We start from the raw sequence: 17,253 nt of genomic DNA, 5'->3' as shown, positions 1-17,253 counted from the left end.
AAAATCCATTCATTAACTTATCTGCAGTTGGTCTGCTCTAATTAAATAAAATAGAGCAGCAAACAATCCCTTCTGTTACCTGTACCAATTTCTTTTTTTAAAAAAAAGACATTTCCCCATTTAACCTTCTTAAAGTTTTTTTAATATAATTTTTATGTGATTACATAGAATGATATCTACTCTCCCCCCTCCCCTTAACCCTTCCTCCCCGATGTGTACCCCTACCTGAAAAAAAAGGGGGAAAAAAGGAATAAAAAAGAACTGCCTGGATATTGGAAGGTTTCCACATGCTCCATGGGATTCAAAATAAATTTAGTATATTTATTTATTACTTTCCCCAGGGGACCAACATCTTTATTATCGGAGCAACTAAATATGCCATCCTATCTTTTGTAAATAAGGGCGCCAAATATTCAAAAATGTATCATATTTATCTCTTAAACCTTCTTAAAGTTGATCCACACTCCTCCTCTACCACCAATCCCCCACCTGCAATAGATTTATCTTTCATTTTATCTCCAGGTGATCATAGGCTGTAAGTAATATGTTCCTCTAAACAAACAATACCATAAACATGTCCAAGTGATATCAATGATAAGGGCACTGGCACCAGCCTGATCTAACCACCTAATATCCTCAACAGTCATCACTACTGACTGTGGCATGAATTAATCCCAACATGCATCAAATTGAGGGTGTAACCTTTCTAAGTATAATGGCTGTGCCCTCACCAATGCCAGCCAGTCTGCCTACACAAGAAGTAAGAGTATTTTGACTCTACTGACCAATTATTTTCTGGGGTTTCCCCAGAGTGGAGAATGGAGTTTAAATTATTAAGAGGCTCAACTTAAGCAATGTATGGAATGCAATTGACATTGCCTATGTCCATGAGGTGCGAGCGTACTGGTAAATCCCAACTACTTCACTAAAAAGTTGTGCTGCAGCAAAATATAGCACTGTTGAGCAGGAAACTCATCATAACCATTCGTTACACCATGGGTATACACATATACAGCCCTCAGCACAACTCTCTCAAAGGTCCATGTGATATAGCTACTGAGCAGATATGCCTGGACCACATGACAAGTCATTGGGTCCAAATCTGAATTGCTGACAATTCATAACGGAATCATTAAAATAGGAGTAGCAGTGCTCCTACGTTGGTTGTACGGCCATTTGGCTGTGCCATATAACTTCCTAATTAAGCAGACTGCTCCTGACAGCTCCCTGAATAATGACTAGCCTCAAGAATTTCACCACAGATGATTGAAGAACATTCTTTTCATCAGAGTCCCAAATGGCAACTCCCAGCTTCCTTGCTCTCATTTCCTCCAACTTCACCAACTGTGTGAAACTCAACACCCCTAATATTATTCGGTTGCCTGATATTCAGCATGAAACAAGTATAAATTTCCTTAAAACCATAGTTTCAACTCCAATCATCAAGTCCATTATCTGAGCAATAAAACTGAAACCAAGCTTTAGAACCTTAGCTGTACTCAACTCCAAGAGAAGTTCCATTTAATATAATGAAATCAGCTAAATTTCTCATTTCTACTCCATTCTTGTTTTAGCAACTTGCTGCAGAATTCCACATCTATCCCTTGGTTACCTCTAAACTTATTTTTAGTAATTTTTCTGTCACTAGCCCTTCGGTGGATACGGGGAGAGTACTGGATATACTCATGCTGTAATTTGCAACAAATCTCAGACACTCAGAGACACACACACACACACACACACACACACACACTATCTATACCTCTTGATTTATACCAGCTTCTGGCCTGCCAGAGATGTTGGATATCTAGAAAGTGCTGCAAATACTCAAGTCAGGTCACATGTGATAGAAGACAGACAAGGGCAATGCCTCAGATTGTATTTCCAAAATTTTGTTTTTATTTTATATTTCTAGTATCTGCAGCTTGGTTTTGGATATCCTGAGACCAAGGGTGCAATTTCAATTTTTTTCAGGAGCTCTTGAATTATATTACTGAATGCAAAGTACTACAACTGGAGAATATTTTGAAACATGTTTATTAAAGATTGGGAGTGGGTTGCCATCTTGTGGACAAATGAACAGATTTCTGGCTGAAACAAATTCTCAGGCAGCTAAAGGTTATAATTCACTCATTTCTATAGTTCACCATTTGGTAATGTAAGAAAATAGCTGTTACAGGAATATAGAAGGTATTGCAGATCAATGTAGAACATGACAAGAGATGTTAAGTAAAAATTTAAAGCATAACATTTCCTCATCAACTTCAACGAGAACCAATGGCAGTGTATGGTGAGATGTCATCTCACTACTGACTGTGCACAGGCTCATTTCAATTGATAATCTATATTGCTATCAAATGTAATGTTTACAACACCACATATCAAATATTAGCCAAACCATTCAGAATAGATATAGGAGTTTGCACATGCTGCCAAAAGCAATTGCTCAGCACACTGGGAGTAACTGTGACAAACAAAAGCAATCCGCACCAACAATGCTCTCTTCAAAATACATCCAGCATCAGTTTTATCTTCAAGTCAAAGTAAAAATAAGTTTTCATCTTCGATTTTTGCTGAGCAGCAGCTTGGAGTTTTAAGTTGCAAAATAATTTATGGACAAATCTGCAGAAAGAACATAACATACCTTTCAAGATGACAAACAGCTTTTTCAGAGCCAAACCGCTCTTTATGTCCTCAGCTCTTAAATTCTTGCATCAGTACCGCTGCATTCTCCGCGAACCACGGGGTGGTGGGACAGTGGGGTAGTGGGGTGTCATCTCGTCGTTTGTTTCCATTAGAGCAGGCAGCTCATCTTCTCCTATGACTGCCTGCCTCGATGTCGAAGGTCGAGGTTCGTCATCTGCTGTGGAAGGCTTGCCTGACTGCTGAGCCTCATGCATTTTTCTATCATACAGTTCTTTGTAAGGACTCACACCATCCTGCAAATATCCCCTAAACCTACGTACCCTTTCAAAATTAAAGTCGTACTTTGTCATTGCAGCGAAAATCTCACACAGTTGCTTCACGTTCAGTTCGCTACTGCATTCGGTTTCGATTGTTATCCTTTCTTCTTCCAATTGCATCAGCTCTTCATCTATCAGTTCTTGGTCATGGGATGCCAAAACCTCTTCAAAAGCATGTTTGTCAGTTTCCATAAGCCAAACTCACTGTCCTTGCTTTGTTCACCACGATCGAAACGCTTAATTATGTCTAGTTTTATGCTAAGTGTAACACCCTTACGAGCTCTTTTAAACGGTTGCTCACAGGCATGTATTTAAGCAATGCCGGCTAGGATGCAGTTCCGAATCCCGGGGAGAGCGGCTGCTCAGGGTGCGCGCTGCCTTTTATCGCGCACTGATTTTTTTCGTAACAGTGAAAACACCTTCTGAAAGCGAAAACAGGGTACTAATGTAGGTCTTTCGCAACAGTGAGGTTTCGTAAAGCGAATGTTCCAAAAGCGGGGGACACCTGTATCAATAGTCTTCAGAGGTTGTCTGGCTGGCATCAGTGGTCACATAACCAGGACTTGTGATATGCACCAGCTGCTCATATGACCTGTGACTTGCAGGCTAGTGGATGGAAGGAGCAGCACCTTACACCTCCTTCGGTGGAGGCATATCTTCACCCCGCCACCCAGAACTATTCGAAACATCTTCCTTTATAGTTATCTTCTGGGTTCAAAGATAAACAGAATAGTGTTAACTGATTTGGTTCCATAAACAAGTGGCCTTTCAGGGCAGTTTGCACTTTGAACTGAAGAATACTCAGCAAAAGAGAATACTCTAAGCTGCACAATTACTTGTAGTCATGCTGTTTTTGCAAGATGTGTACTGCATGCATTTTGCTGCATCTCAGCCATTCTCACATACAGTATTGTGACTTTATAGAACAATAGCTAATTAACTTAAATAACACCTCATTGTGAAATGAGAAGAAACGGCAGAAAGCATACAAACCACACTGACAGCACAAAAGATCAGGATTAAACCTGGGCTACTGGAGTTATGCAGCAGTAATACTATAAGCTTTACCACAGTGCTACCCTGCTGATGGAATGGAAAGCAAGTTTGTCACTACACCAGGGACAAACAACAAAGCATCAAATATGAATTTTTAAAACTTTCAAAAAAATATCCAACTTCAAGTTTTCCTTATTGCTAATTTGATATCTTGGGTGAGAGGACCTGGCCATAATGGGCACTATAGATACTTGGTATACCAGCTCACTTTACAGATCAGGTTTCTATGTAAATGTGGCTCAGCAAGCTATCTAGTTTTTGTATAGATTTACTATACATGCTGGAAACATGTCAAGGACAGATGGATATGAAAGATAGGTATGAGAGATGACACTTCTTAGCTTACTTCCATCCAGTATTTTGTTCACATTGGGCATTCTCTAGCAAGCTTCAGGATTTGTTTGCTGACTACTGCATCTACAAATGCATCTCATATGAAAGTTGTAATTACTTTGGCAATTCAATCATTTGACTCACTGGCATTTCACATTTATAAGCTTCATATTTATAACACAACCATTTGCAGCAGCTTGAAGGCCTGGTAGTGCCCACTCCACGTTGTATTGCTGAATAAAAGTAATAAATTTTGACATGGATTCCAAAGTCCAAGTCATCACAAGCAGTACAGGAATGGTTCCTACCCAACAGGCTGACAAGCTCAGATATGCATTTCAGGGACAGTGATGATGATCAAGATCACAAACTGTAGGTTGCTAATCTTGTCTTTGTTTTCCAGCAACTTAATATCTTGTGGCAATCTTAATATCACACACATGTGGAATCCCTATGCAGAAAGATCATAATGACATCACTACTTACTCCATTGTTGAACAGAATGTTTCAGATGACCCGTACGAGCAAACATTCCATTGCTGAATTAGTGAACAAGCCATAAATTGCCAAAGGTTCCTTAAATTTCACTATGATGTTCTTGGTTGACTGCAAAATGCTTTTTGTCAGGCCAAAAATTGTACAAGGATTAGAGTTTCATCCCGGTTTTACTTTCTGGAAGTGCATAAGTTTGAAATACATTGTCTGTGGTGGAGCTAAGATGGTGCCAACTGGCTGTTTCTTCGAGCTCATCTACGGAGACAGCTTAAATTCCTTTCTTACATGTCCCTTTCCTCCTTTTCAAGGTGGCTGGGATTCTGCATCATCTGCAGTTACACTCAAACTACAGCTCTCAAATGGCAGCTGATTTCTCGCATCTAGAGCTCAATGACTGGCCTTTTTTCTGACAAATCCAGGAGCAGCCTGGAAGAATGCAAGGCCACCAAGGTGTGGTCCTGTGAATGGCCGATTTCAGGCTGGAGACGCCTGCTGAGGCATCGTGGGAGAAGGAACATTAGAAGATTGCAGCAGTGGAAACAGCTGACATACGTCTCTGAATTCTCAAGTGGTCTCTCTCACTCACAATGGGGGGGGGGGACTTTGCTGCCAATTCTTGAGTTGGAGGATCTCAGAATAAAAAGCGACATGGCATATTGTAACACCATAAAGCAATTGTTTGAGAGTCTCCTCTTCGTTGCAAAATGGGTGACATCTCTCTGTTCCTTGTTTGGGGGGGGGGGAGAGAGGGAGGGAGAGACAGACAGACACATGGACACAGACAGACAGACAGTGCACCTGTGGCATGTTGAACCGTTAGATAAACAATAGTTTTTGGTGACTGCAGATCATGGTCTCTCTTTGGAGGCTTTGCTATTGCTCGTTTGGTGAGTGGTGGGTGCTGACACTTTCTGCTGAATGGGTGGGGGGATGGTTGAGGCTGATAACTTTGTCCCTGCTGGTGCATGGGAGGGGGGAGAGGGGTCTCTAGGGTTCTATTGCTTCTGTAATTTATTCTTTAGGTGCTTTTCTGTTTTTGTGGATGTCTGCGAAGAGCAAGAATTTCAGGTTGTATATGGTATACATTCTCTGATATTAAAATGGAACCATTTGTATCCATTCTGAAGGCTTACATGAATAGATGGACTCACAACCTTATCCTGCTGGGACAGTGATAAAGTGTATATTGACAGAGTTCAGCCAGAATCAGTCATGTAGATTTCCGTTGGTCTTGCATGTGCTTCAGTTACTTTGTCATTTGATATCAGGCAAGTTATATTCAGTTTCAATAAGCAGAGTGTTAATGATTACCTCCTGCAGAATATCAATTGCTCCCTGACTAATAGCTGGTTCGTTTAGTGACAACATCAGTCATGCTTGCTCATTTAAATCCCTAAATGAGAAGAGGGTTAAGGAGAACCTCGGAGGATAAGTTTAAGACCAAGGTTCGGCTCAGAAAATTTCAGGGCTGAAGATGCTGCCCACCAATAGTAGCTAGCACACAATACCAGAATAAACACACATCTCTGAATTTCTGGACAGGTTACACAGATAGCACTACTTTGGAAGGAATTTTAAACAAAGCCAAATTGAAGTACTGGCTACATGGGGAGAAACTAGAGCAATGAATGAAGTACCAACTATCAAAGCAGAGCTTATGGCAACATTTATGGAATTCTCCTTCCTCTGCAACAATTTTTCTTCTGAGTTTCAGCAGCATTATCAGCTGCAATTGCTTCCCCTTTCTCCACCACTTCTTCATTATGAGCTATTTTGTGTAGTGGGTGATATTAAATGTATTAAAGGGAACAATGATGCACAGACTCCAACTCAATATCCAAGTGGTAGTGGGCAGTTCACATCAAAGCTAAGGTTCAAACTCAGACATTAAAAAAATACAGATGGAGGGCGGGGAGGGGGTGTTTTGAGTGGAATTGAAGATATTTTCATGACAAGTTAACATTGTTTAATTTTAAGAATTTACATTCACAATATACAGTGGATTTTGGATTTCACCAGTACATTTTGGTACAATTAAGAAGCTGCCTCAGTTAGCTGAAGTCTCATGAAAATAGCTAAAAATGTATAAACTCACAAAGTACTCTTTACCTGAGTAACAAATTATGTATTTAAATGAAATACAGAACAAGCTTGAACACTACCAACACAGTACCATAAAACTCTATTAGTACCTAATAGTTAACAATGGAGGAGTTCATCTAGGGTATGCTGTCTTGTTCTTTTGATAACTAAATTAACAAAACCAGTGCAGATCATCAAATGCTTTCGACAATTATATCCTCAAAATCTTCATTTTCACTGTAACATTCCAGATGATCATCCATAGTTCCAAACACGTTGAGGTAATGAAATAGTTTCATTTGTACTCCTAGTCGTTTCCGGCATCTCCAAACCCGAATGCTTGAAGCTGCACTGAGCAAAATAGTTCTAAATTGTCTGTTTATTTCTTGCCAAATGCTGATGACAAAAATCACTGGCTTTTGAACACAACACATGCAATTGACACTATTTAAAACAGTTCGCTCTAAGCGGAGTGTAATGTCTAATGGCCATACAAGTGTACACAACTGACGCTAGTTAGAAACTGTTTGGCAACAGTCTCCTGTCCCAATTAAGCGCCAGTGTCCCAAATAAACAAAGGGAGTCCCACACATAAAATGCTGGAAGGACTCAGCAGGCCAGGCAACATCTAGGAAAAAGAGTACAGTTAGTGTTTTGGGCCGAAACCCTGGGTTTCCCTGCTAAGTTCCTCCAGGGGTGGGTGGTGTGTGTGTGTGTGTGTGTGTCTCTCTCTCTCTCTCTCTCACACACAGATATCCAGCAGCTGCAGATTTTCTCTTGTTTGCGAAAGGAGTCCCAGTTATTTTTTGGATTAGATTTTGTTCTTGAAGAGTTGTCCCAAAAAAGCAGCTGCCCCGATTAACCGATGGCCCAATTAACCTGAACCTGGTGTATTTGTTTGTAGCTCTAAATAAAAGTCTGTGCACCCAGTTAAACACAGCACTTGAACTGACACCTCAAAGACAGCACTAACTCTTTCATACAAAGGCTTTACAAAATTGTGCAGTTCAAAATTTCAGTAAGATACTTGTCACACCTAGGGCACCATTAGAGATGTTGTGTGGCAGATACCTAGCTCAATAATTTCTAGTTTGTTTCTACATCCCTCCAATCTCTTAACCACAGCAGTGACTTTCTCTGCACCTGTTCGCCAAAAAGACTGACAATTTAATACCATTTTCTACTGAGTTAGTCAGAAAGCAATGGAAAAAGCAACAGATGGCAAACAACCCCTTCAGAAAATAAGTACAGAACTTCATAAGTTGTTAGGTGGAATTAGATTGAAAAGAGGGGTGTTATTACAAGCTTTATATAAAAAAAACAAAAATTGGTTTAACAAAATGAAGTGCCTTTCACTCACACAACACACAAATTAAGCATTATTGGATTCCTGGCTCTTTTCCAGAATGCTGATTAATCCTCAAAGGCAGCAGCTTGATTCACACCACCACTAGATGGCACCCAATTAATTTTCTCAAAGTAACTAAATGAAGGTCAAAAGAATGACTAATTTTTCAACTTTTATAGGAAAGCTTTCAGAGCTGTAAAATGGCCCCAAACTGAAGAATGATCATGAAACACCTCACAAGATGAAGGCATGACATGTTACTCACACACTTTGTAGAAATGTTGTATCATTTAACAAAGAGGAGAAAAATAGAACGCCTTGTAAATCTTGTGAATTAATTTTCTTAAATGATCTTGCCAAATTTTCACTTTACGTGTGTCTTCAGGCTCCTGCAACTCCTCCTTGATGGCAGTGATGAGAAGACATGGCCTGGGTGATGGGGTCCTTGATGTTGGATGTTACTTCTTGAGGCAAAGCATTTTGAAGGTGTCCTGGATGCTGTGAAGGCTGCTGCCCATGATGATTGTTGCTAAGCTTACAACTTTCTTCAGATTTTTCCGATCCTGTGCAATGGCCATCCATACCAGATGGTGATGCAACCAGTTAGAATACTCGTTACTGTACACCTATAGAAATTTTAGAGATCTTTGGCTCTTCAAAATCTTATTAAAAATCAAGCTGCTGTCACGCTTTCTTTGGAATTGCATTAATATATTGGACCCTGGACAGACCTTCAGAGATGTTGACAGGAACTTGAAACTGCTCAGCCTTTCCACTGTTGACCTGTCGATGAGGACTACTGTGTGCTCCTTCAGCTACTAAACCAGGAACTTCCAGACTTTCAGGTTGGTCATATTTAATTAGGAATTCGACAATGATGCCAGCTTAAACCTCAACCACTATTTTAATCAATAACTTGAGGGAGATATGTTTATTATGTACCTTCACAAAACTATGTATATTTTGGAGATAAAGTAAAGACTAGAAAAGAAAGTGACAGTGAAAGTGTAGCAAATAGGCCACTATGCTTTATTAAAGACAAATATTTTTAATTAAATGGTTGTGAAAGTTCAGTTCCCAAAATGAAGATGCATGCCTCTGGAAAAGGATCTTAATTTTCAACTGAACTTCACAGAAATTGATTGTCAATATTTAATTCATTGATATTAAACATCTGTAGTATTTTTTTAAATTTTGACTATTAAATGAATTGAGATCTCCCCAAAATTCAAAGTAGAAATCTACTCTATAGGTACCTAGGTAAGTAGCTCGTCGGCTCCTAAGAAACTTGACGATTGAATTTTTTCTTATTACTCCTCTCATGAGCCGACACTAAAATCACTATGAATCATCTCATAATTTTAATATCTCCTGTGCTTCACAATATCGTCACTAAGCATTACACATTTTAATAATTCCTTTCAAAGGTCAGCCTGCAAATTTTCGTTTTGAGAGTAGCAGACTTAGTAAGCTCAACAATGCAAATGGCACCTTCAAATATATTGAATATACATCAAAGTCCAGACTTACCTCAGAGTATATAGCAACACAACTAGGTTCTTTTGACAAACTGAATTTAAAGCTGTGTGTGAACTAGTGGCTGGGGCACAATATCAAAATTTCATCATGTGCAACTTCTAGCAATATACATATAGTTCAATAAAGTCAAATCAAAATTTACTTGTCTGACCAATGCAACCATAAAATCATAAAATATTACAATAATGGAAGGAGTAACTTAGCCTATTAAGTGTTTAAAGCTTCAGCAGAGTGCTGTCACTCCCATTCTTTCTGTCTCTCAAGGTCTTACCATGCTCCCTTTTGAAAATGTATAGCCTCTTTCCAGCATCCCACAAGACAGTGAATTCCAAATCATAAACCACCCACAAAGCCAACTGAGCTGCTTTTAAATGAAACATGTAGTGTTTTGTTCAAAGTATAGTTCCTTTCTTTAGCATTGAAATATTTTAAAAATTTGGATTTACTCAAAAGCTTTTAGGTGGTTCAAAATGCCTAAATATTATGAAAGCTGCCAGAATCAACTATCTTGCACTATCAGTGTTCCAAACATTACTCTATTTCACACAGCGTATGCTGAGATATATTGACAGTTTACATGTCATTTTGTGTTATCCCATGTTACTACAAAATAGACTTCACAGGGCTCAATTTACTCCACAAGCTGATTTGGCAAATGAACTGCCATTTAGCAAAGTGGGGGAGGCGGGGGGGGGGGGGGGGGAGAGACACAATTGAGAAAAATCAAGAAATTCTTAGGAGATGGGCGAGTTCTTAAATGAATACTTCTCATTTATGATCATTGTGGAAGCCTAGGAATTCAGCAAGAGAACAGTGACATCATGAAATACATTGACATTACATAATGGGTGTGGAAGTTTGGTGACAAATAAAGGTGGATAAATACTCAGGCCATGATCAAATGCATCCTAGCACACTGGAATGCTAAGATAGATGTTTCTGGGACCCTGGAAGAGAACTTTCTATCTTCTTAGAAGCTGTATCAGCAGAATGAAGAGTGGTTAATGCTGTTTCTTCATTTAATACTGGCTGCAATGACAAACCAGGGAATTAGAGGCTTGCGAGACTAACATCAGTGGGAGGAAGGTTACTAGAAGGAACTTGCTCTTAGGTAGTATTCAGTCCCCACAACTATTCTCACATTTTACTACCCATTTTTCTAAATTTAAAGTAATATTGAGCTAACCTACAAAACACTGTGCATGTCAAATCAAAAGTTCTAAAACACGCCAACAATTTCCTAAAGTTCAAAAAACCAAAATTGAGAGGCTGAAAACGTATTCATTCCCTTAGTCATTACTACACTAACTTTTCTCAATAGCAATATATTACATTACCAACTCATCTAATTTGTTGATGTAGGAAATTGGAGGATCACCTACTTTAAATGAATTCACAGGAATACTGTAAATACCCCATCTCTTTGTAAGGTCCAACAGTATGGCAGATTTTCAACAGACAAAACCAAAATGAAGACAAAAGAGCATTGGAAGACAAGTCAGAGAAATAATTGAGAAGCACCAATCTCAAAAGGTACAGAACATACCTTGGAGCTCAGAGCAGTCCATTGAGAAAAAGTCAAAACTATAAAACCACAGACACACTGCCTAGGTCAAGCCGCCCTTCTAAACTTAGGCTATGTCCACACTAGACCAGATAATTTTGAAAACACTGGTTTCGCGTAAACACATTAGGCGTCCACACCAGGCGTTTTTGAAAATACCTCTGTCCACATTAAAATGGGTATTTGGGTGAATCTCCTCCTACTGGGCATGCGCAGGACACACAGAAAACAAGCAAAGAGGAAACGGTATACTTGGTGCGCATTTGTCCAGAAACATTTCCTACAGCCATAGTCTCTTCAGCAATGAAAGGGACGACAGTTACAACTAAATGCAATAAGGCTTGTTACTGGGCAAAAGTAAAATTTACTGTTACCTCATTTGTTTGCTTTTACTTTTGCTGTGTCTTTGGGTATTATTCTGCTGTATTTAACGTGCAATAAAACGAGTTACTCAGCAAAAGTGACAATCGCATTTATTGAATGTTTGCACAAGGAATACATTAATAAAGCACCTTGTTAAATGTATAAAACATGTCTGCGTCAGTGTTACCTTGTAATTCCATACAATGTTACATTAGGATGTTACACATCAACTGTCAGATATTGTTGTTGTGTTGCAGGTCGCGTTCAAGAAAGCAATGAAACGGGCGCTGTCGTCACCATTTGTTCCGGCACGTCATGACAGTGTTTTTAAAATTAGCAGGTTACCCCGTACACACTACAACAGCCAACCGGCGTTTTCAGATTTAAACACTCTGGAGAGTGTTTTAGAAAAGCTCCATTTTCAGGGGAGGAAAACGCCGTTTCAGTGTGGACGGAGGGTCAAAACAAAAAGAAAAGGCTTTGGTTACGGATTTATCCGGTCTAGTGTGGACATAGCCTTAGTTGCCAAAGAAGAATGGCACTTGTAAGAGAGACTACTGTGACATCAACAGACACTGAGTGAGTTGCATAAATCAGTGGCTGCAACAGGAGAGGAAATTCACGGCTCCATAATCTCTAAGGTCTTGCACAAAAAGGAAATTTATGGAAGAGTGGTAAGGTAGAAAACACTGTAAAGATGTGAAAGAAGGTCTTGTGGTCGATGAAACCAAGTGGAATTTTTTGGCCTCAACACTAAGCAGCTCATATGGCATAAATCTAATATTGCACATCAGTCAAGTAACACCATCCCTACTGTAACGTATGACGGAGGTAGCATCATGCTATGGGCATGCTTTTCAGCAGCAGGGACTGGATTGATGGGAAGCTGAATGCTACTAAATACAGAGAGATTCTGGATAAAATCCTACTAGCCTCTGCCAGAAAGCTCAAACTGGGGGGCGGGGGGGGTTGTCTTTTAGCAGGACAATGACCCAAAGCATACTGCCAGAGCAACCATGCAGTGGCTTCAAATAAAGAAAGTCGATGATGTCTTCAAGTTACTCATTGATCCTAACCTGTTCAACCATCTCTGGCAAGACATCAAGATTGCTGTCCACTGCCACTCCTCAACTAACTTGACACAGCTTGAGCAATTTTGCAATATACAAATTTTGCTTCATGACATGCAAAGCTAATAGAGACATATTCAAAATAACGATGGACTGTAATAGCTGCAAGGAAGTGGTTCAAGTAAGTACTGACCAAAGAGGGATGAATACTTTTTGAACTGCTCACGTCTCAGGTTTTGAATTTTTAGTTTTTCATGCTTTACAATTTTCCCCTTTTTTTTGGCTCTAGTGATTCTCAAAAATTCTTAGTTAAAAATTGATCAAAATCCCTGCTTGTAATATTTACGTGAACAAAGAGTGGAAGGGGGGGGCCTAAATATTTTTACAAGGATAAATACAGAATATATGTGTGTGTGTGTGTGTGTGTGTGTGTGTGTGTGTGTGTGTGTGTGTGTGTATGTATATATATATACATGTGTGTGTGTGTGTGTGTGTGTGTGTGTGTGTATATATATATGTATATATATGTATATATGTGTGTGTGTGTATATATATATATATATTAGATGATAAATAGTCAGCAAGAGACAAGGGTTTAAAATCTGCAACACTACCACGCAAGTCACTATACACTACAGTTGTACAAAACTCTTCACACTAAAGATACAAACCTAAAGGGATTTTGTTACCCCTACAATTATATTCAGAACCAAGACAGGTGGATACTTGAAGTTACAAATAAAATATAGTTTTATGCATGAATAAGAGGTGAAGTGCATTGTGTTGGATAGCAATCATCTCACAGAATGGTGCTGCAGGATTGATGGACCCATTCATGCCCCAAATGACAGTAAGCAGGCACTTATGGACCTTCATGGCAGAAACAAGAAATCCAAAGAGCAGATGAGGGAGTCAGGGATATCTTTCTCAGGACCACAGCAACATAAGACAGACCAAGATTGTTCAGAAGAATCATTTTATGATTCTCAGTCATTTTTTTAAAACTGATACTCATACTTTCTCACTTTGTGCCTAATGGCAAACTTCCAACTATTTTTTCTAGTAATCATCTCAAGGTCCTCAGTAAAGTCAAAAATCAAGCATTGCTGCTCTTTTTAGCACGAAAGATTAAGTCAACTATACTGCAGAAATGGGACTGTGTGACATCAAAAAACAAATTACTGTAAAACCAACCAACTCAAGTTTTTGCCTTTGAACCAGATGCATCATGTATGTGTAAACATTCTCCCTTCTTTCAGCACTGCCCTTATTTTGGCTTAGTCTTAAGTATGCTAGCAGTTAAAAAGCATTGCCCTAGTACAGATCGATTTGTAATCCTCCATAGGGAACATTGGAAGGCATTTTGAATGAAGGCCAACTTACTCAAAAAATTCTTCATGTATCAGAAGTTTGTTGTATTGAAATGCTGGGAATGATCCAATCAGACAATTGTCTTTACGTCAGAACAGAAACTTTCCCCAGTTCTGATGAGAAGCCATTGCCCGAAATGGGTATACACTTTCTTGCCAGCTGCTACTGAACCTATTGAGAGATTTAAACATTTTTTTCCTACTTAAACTTTGAGGCCCAATTTTATCCTTACCCTGTGTGCATTTTTCCCAATGCAAAGGGAATGTTATAAATTGCTATTCCAGGGATGCACTGAGTAATTAAGAACCCTAAATGGCAAGTCCCAAAACAAATCAAAATTTCATTTGGTCCTGACGAAGGGTCTTAGTTCAAAACATTGTATGTTTTATTTCTTGCCACAGAGGTGCCTGACCTGCTGAGTTCCTCCAGCATTTTGTGTTTTGTGTGCAGCATCTGCAGAATCTTGTATCGATATTTCATCTTATAAGTGTTACACTTAACAAAGGTTAACATAGAAAGCCAAAATCTTAAAATTTGTGTGTCACTCAGTAAACATGAGAGCAGAAACAATTCTTTATACACTTTCCTGGACACGATTTTCAGAGCAACGTAGCTAGTTTCCCAGTATGAAAATACCAGCACGCAACAATGTGTAGGGAGACAAAATGGCCAGGACAAGCATGGCCTTACTGATGTGGCTGTATCATTCTGGCTAATGAGCAGAATTGTCTCAATAACAAAATCAAAATATTGTCTAAGCTTTCTTTAATCATGAAGCCATTTCTATTTATAGCTAAACTTAAATGAATGGAAGGATAATTGACAGCAATAAATTACTTTAATAATAAATAAGCTATTTGCAAAACTTTACTCACTGTGCTATGAAACACAACACTATGCCCATTTCCATGACTTTCAATATGGGTCGACAGATTAAAGCAGATGGCACGATGTCTTATGGCATCCATTGTTTGAGCATCAAAAAAGTCATGTGGTCGCGCTGTTAAAACAACATCAAAAAGGGACAGGTCACCAATATTGTAACTGGAATATTTGTTTAAAATTAAAGTTATGGTGAAATGCAGCAAATGAAAATGTAAAGAAACAATATTAGAAGACTGGTCAATATTAATGAATTCTACCACAAATTACAAATCACTACCTCCAAAAGCTGTGCAAGCATATTACCATACTGAAGGACACACAAGTCATTGCTTTGCTCAGGATAATGAAATGGAGTGCAAAACTGATTTTCAACATTAGTTACTGAGTGCATTTTTATGTCATATGGCTGAGTATTTGAGTAGCCCTCAAAACATCAATTCTCAAAACTCATTTTATTGCAGTCTCTTCAGCCTCACAAGCCAAATGCAGCAACCTAAATTCACAAGCTTACAGCCAGCTTCTGACAAAAACAAACCTTTTACCTCAACCAAAACATACCTCATCTTCTGGACACCAACTCATGTTACAAAACCTGTAATTCATCTCTCTACCATCTGTTGCTGGTTAGTTCGGACTGCTTTCCCTTTTCAATTGTGAACATGTTACAAACTGAGGATGCAAGACCAAATGTGAAACACTCATTTGAAAACTATTGTTATCATGAATAAACATTATAAGATTTAATTTAAACGCAGATTACATTCAAGCTCCAATGGCTAATGCAGTCTTGAGAGCAAAATATCAAAACCTTAGCAATTCAGCAATCAGAAACCCTTCATCTCACTGAGCCCAAGTCACCTATCAAGCAACCATTTACGTTAAGTGTCATCAATCTTACTTGATTCCACTAATCACATGAGGGGCAATTCAATAATGTCCAATTCACGTCAGAATTGAAAGGAAGGCATACAATGAAAGTGGCAAACTAAATTAATTAAAAGGAAGGTACAATAAAGCGTAAGAGGACAACAATGGGTCAAGAGACAAAAAGTCAATTTGGAAAAGCCACAAATAGAATTTCAAAATGAAAATAATACAAAAGCAGCTTATTTGAGGTTGATTTTCATTAAGTCTAGAAGGCTGCAGTTTGCCTATGCAGAAAATGAGGTGCTGCTTCCCAATCTTAGGTTACACTTCAATACATCAAGTGAGGAAGCAAAAGACTGAATTTACCCTCTCACTATACCCCTTGCCCATCCTCTGGGTTTCCCCCCCTCCCCCTTTTCTTTCTCCCTAGGCCTCCTGTCCCATGATCCTCTCATATACCTTTTGCCAATCAACTGTCCAGCTCTTGGCCCCATCCTTCCCCCTCCTGTCTTCTCCTATCATTTCAGATCTCCCACTCCCCCTCCCACTTTCAAATCTCTTACTAGCTCTTCTTTCAGTTAGTACTGGTAAAGGGTCTCGGCCCGAAACGTCGACTGTACTTCTTCCTAGAGATGCTGCCTGGCCTGCTGCGTTCACCAGCAACTTTGATGTGTGTTGACTGAATTTACAAGTGGAGGCTTCAAGTTACAGAGGGTTGAAGGCTTTTGCGTTTAGTTGCAAACAGAAGCAAGCAGTACTTTTTTTTAAACAAGGTGGTTACCCAACTGTGCTCATTCTCCTCTCTGCAGAGACAGATACATCAATAGCATCATTACTACTCTCAACTATTGAAAGGACTGACTGCTTCATCGGGACAGAGGCAAGGACGATGGAAAAGCGCTGATGACTGCAGCACTGCCTTCCTCATTCTTTACATTGTATCCTTCAGTCAGCCTATACTTGATTCCTGGGAAGATGAGAAGGGCATGAGAGTGCAAGGAAAGTAAAGTAGTTAAGGCTGCTGTATCTTTGGAGAGTAACAGCATTAAATGAAAGGGCACATCAGGAATGAAATCCAGTGACTCCATTTTAAACAGGTGGCAACAATGGTAAGTTCTGTCTGCTGTTGCTACCCAAGATTCAGAGGAGAGAAGGCTGATAAAATTTTGGTGCATATATCCTAGAGTTATCCCACTGAAATAGGTGTGCAACAATGGTGCTAAGCAGGTAAATCTATAAAGCAACTTGATCCATTCAAGACAACCTATTCAGGAGCCTAGCTCCTATCAAATAAATATCTAATTTGTCACCCAATCC

At 39.2% G+C, this 17,253-nt stretch overlaps 1 protein-coding gene across 14 annotated transcripts in view; it reads right to left on the bottom strand.

The window, feature by feature from the left end:
• aebp2 (AE binding protein 2) overlaps positions 1 to 17,253 on the bottom strand; it is an 81,643-nt gene that overhangs the window by 30,978 nt on the left and 33,412 nt on the right. For 13 of the 14 annotated variants that reach the window (XR_011882971.1, XR_011882973.1, XR_011882972.1 and 10 more), the window contains exon 5: positions 15,060 to 15,184. Coding sequence is in view for 10 of the 14 variants with exons in the window: in XM_072241702.1 (XP_072097803.1) it covers positions 15,060 to 15,184 (125 nt within the window). In the remaining 4 variants the exon portion in view is untranslated. Of the gene's footprint in view, positions 1 to 2,644; positions 3,672 to 15,059; positions 15,185 to 17,253 lie in introns of all 14 variants that reach the window. The other variant, XR_011882974.1, reaches the window with a different exon arrangement.

Source organism: Mobula birostris, chromosome 23 (genome assembly GCF_030028105.1).
Source record: "Mobula birostris isolate sMobBir1 chromosome 23, sMobBir1.hap1, whole genome shotgun sequence".
Taxonomy (NCBI): domain Eukaryota; kingdom Metazoa; phylum Chordata; class Chondrichthyes; order Myliobatiformes; family Myliobatidae; genus Mobula; species Mobula birostris.
Note: the sequence above shows the minus strand (reverse complement) of the source record. Positions and strands in the feature narration are given on the sequence as shown.